Raw genomic sequence first — 3240 nt, 5'->3', positions numbered from 1 at the left:
CCACAGAAGAGAGAAGGCTCCTGCAGCAGCGGTGCCAATGACCCTCACCCTGCCTCGCTCAGGCCGCTCAACTGCAACGCAAAGTGGTCGTGCAGAGGAGAGGGGGCAGGTCAGACTCCTTGGCTCAGTCACTGGCCACTCTGCTGCGATGGCCAAGAAGAGAGAGCGCTTGTGCCAGCCATGACAAACAGACTTGTGCAACAGGCACAGAGGCTGAGGCAGCCTGAGTCTGGGAGATCTCAGATCTCTTCAGGCAGTGCTCAGCTGTGGATCTAACTCCATGGCAGCATCCTGTAAGTGTCAGAACCCCTTAATGCTCCCCTGAGCAGCTTTTGCCCTCTCAAAAATCTTAAATATCTAAGTCTAAACCAGATTAGTGATCCCCCAGACATGGATCACTTATTCAAACCAAGGGGAGGCAGCTAGGGTGGGCAGCGGAGGAAAATCCCCCCTCTGCAGGGGCCAGTGCAAGGCCTGTGCAGAACTCGAGTCTCCCTTTTCCCTCAGGATAGGGCCCTCCCTCCCTCTGGGTCCAGCACTGGCAAGCCTGACAGTGCTGACAGCCCAGGAGAGAGGCAAACGTGCTGCTCAAAGCAGATCACTGTGGGCTCTGGGCCTCTGTTATGCCCTCAGCGATCCACAGCTTCATACACCGCTGTTTATAGGATGACGGTGACAAGTGCAGGTCAGTAATCATAAAGCCCGGCAGAAGTGACAGAGGCAGAGAGCTCCACTCCTAAAGGGAAAAGGAGTCCAATGCAGCAGCAATTTGGATTAAATGACCTCAGAGAGAAGTCAGCACGTTTTCACTGCACCTCTGCGTGGGGGGACGGCACCCATCGGCAGACAGAGGTAAAGCATTCACCTGGAAGTCATAACTCCAGGGCTCCATCCCTGGCTTGCTGTGTGACTGTAGCCATGATATCCATGCTCTCAAGGCCAGATCTGCAGCTGGCATAACCCATAGCTCTGCTGGGTTCACACTAGCTGCAGATGTGGTGTTCTGGACCAGAGTCCCCTGTCTGTGTCTAATGATGCTTCCTCACCTTTATCCAGCACCTTGCTCCCCAGGAGTGTAAGCTATGAAGACACTATAACAAATGTCAGAAGATGCATCTGAGACCGTGTTGAAAATACAGTGCCAGGGAAATGCTCTGCAGTGCCTGACGATTCTGATGGATAGCTGCAGCCAGAAAATTAGCCTCTGGAAAAAGCACAAATCAAGCCCCTCTGTCACACTGCCATCGTGCTCCACTGTTAATAACTCCCGATCAGCATGGCTGTTTTCAAATCCAATTGAAACGTAAGCGACCTACGCTCTACCTGGGACTTCCGAACTTGCCCTTTTGGCTTTCTGCTTCACAGTGGGCACATCTACACGAGACGCTGACTGCACAGTAGCCTAATAACACTGCGCAGCAGTGTGCCGAGCAAAACGCGTGCTGATATGCTACTGCATGGTAGTATTAAGCTAGTGCACAGTTAGTGTCTGTAAAAACCCGTGTGCCAGTGCTACTGCGTGGTAGCACCAGTTCCTGCACATTGATTTAGTAGCTAGCATCCAAGTACTAAACTTAACGCACCGTAATTACGGCGTGTTAACAAACGTGTAGATGTACCCAGTGAGTGATAGATGAGGACTCACGAGCTGCAGCCCCCAACAACAATGCATGAGGCAAAGTCGAACCCTGCTTTCTTGCACTGCTGCAAAAAGCTTGCTTTTGTCTGGAAAAGGAGGCATAGCCCAAAGGCAGGAAGGAAGAAACGGCTCATATTCATAGTCACTTTTCTCACTATGACTGCACTGTAATCCTATTAGGCCAGAGGAGTAGTCTTGTTTAGCTCCTTCCTGCTTGCTGCCATGGGTTACTAGAGTTTTCACTTAGCAAGACCTGCTTGGCTCTTCTGCAGAAGGCAGGCTCTGCCTCCCTCCCTCATCCTTTAAGGCAGCTCCGTCCGAGCAAAGCTTCTGCTTCAGGTCCAAATGCACAGACCCAGATGCTCATCTCAGTCACGGCAGCAGAGCTCCCTTTAAAGCAATGGAGTTACGCTGCATTTAATCTGGGGTGCAGATATTCTTCCACAAGGACCCTCTTAACAGGAGATTAACATCAGTTTGTAAAGTCCATAATTGCCAGCCTGTTATTCCTAATGCCTCACAAACCCGCAGCCTTTTTATCCTTATTACTTATATTACAGGAGTGCCTAATGGCCCCATCCAGCCCCCAGCCTCCTCATGCCTGTACAAACACACGTGACTGCCAGTCCCTGATTTACTGTACCTAGAGTCTAGTGCTCACAATAATAATACTTAGCTCCTCTCCCGTAGCACGTGCCCCCAGCCTGCAAAGTGCTTTACTGAAGAGGCAAGTTTCGTCCTCCCTATTTTGCAGACGGGAAAAGAGAGGTGCAGGAGAGGGCAGCGGGTGGGCCAAGGTCACCCCACAGCCCCGTTGTAAAGCCAGGTCTCCCGTGTCCTAGCCCCGTGCTCTGTGGGGTGGGATATCCTCTCTTTTTGGAAAGCCACTGGTGGGGTTTTACCCAGCACCATTGCTCAGCAAATCTCACCCTCTCGGCAGGTGAGCCTGCAACTGTGGTCCCCTTTTCATCTTCCGGTCACCCATGGTTTGCAGCGGGGGTGATGGAGAGAGGTAAACCCCTCTGCTTGCATGCGTCGGGGGGAGGAGGGGGGCACACTGCAGTGCTGAGAGAAAACCCTGCTGTGGCCCAGGCAGGAGGAGGACAGGTATCCCCACGCTAGGACGCCACGTTCCCACGCTCGCAACACCGGGCACGGCAGGGTGGGACCCGGCTGCAAGCCGCGGGCAGGGGGAGGCCAAGCCCCTGGGCGCCGAAGTCTCACCTTTAGGTCGGGAGGCTTGCTCCGGGGCAGCGCGTGGGGCACGGGGTTGGGGTTCCCGGTGGCGCCCGCCTCGGCCCCCGGAGCCACGGCCCCTTCCCCGGGCCTGCCATCCCCGGGCACCTCTTCAGCCCCAGCGCCGTCCTCCTCGGGCTGCTGCAGCTCGTCCGACTTGCACCTCTTCATGCCGGCGGGGGCCGCGCAGGGGTCCAGGACGCTCCGGGTGCGGGGTGCAGGGGTCTGGGATGTGGTGGGGAGGATGCAGAGGTGCGGGATGCGGGGTGCAGGGATGCAGAGGTGCGGGATGTGGGGTGCAGAAGTCCGGGATGCTCAGCGCCCGCGGGCTGTTCTCACCTGGGGCGGGGGCACAGCCCCCGGCC

The 3240-nt window shown here is 55.6% G+C and overlaps 1 protein-coding gene across 1 annotated transcript in view; it reads right to left on the bottom strand.

Annotated features, from left to right (window-relative positions):
- Window positions 1-3068, bottom strand: part of TMCC2 (transmembrane and coiled-coil domain family 2) — a 73723-nt gene extending 70655 nt beyond the window's left edge. The window contains exon 1 of the mRNA XM_019513971.1: window positions 2864-3068. Within this exon, the coding sequence (XP_019369516.1) occupies window positions 2864-3046 (183 nt within the window). The 5' untranslated portion in view covers window positions 3047-3068. The remainder of the gene's footprint in view (window positions 1-2863) is intronic.
- Between the last annotated feature and the right edge of the window lie 172 nt (window positions 3069-3240).

This window comes from Gavialis gangeticus, unplaced genomic scaffold (genome assembly GCF_001723915.1).
Source record: "Gavialis gangeticus isolate Ggan-Ray unplaced genomic scaffold, GavGan_comp1, whole genome shotgun sequence".
Classification (NCBI taxonomy): domain Eukaryota; kingdom Metazoa; phylum Chordata; order Crocodylia; family Gavialidae; genus Gavialis; species Gavialis gangeticus.
The sequence above is the reverse complement of the archived record's forward strand: the minus strand, read 5'-3'. Positions and strand labels throughout refer to the sequence as shown.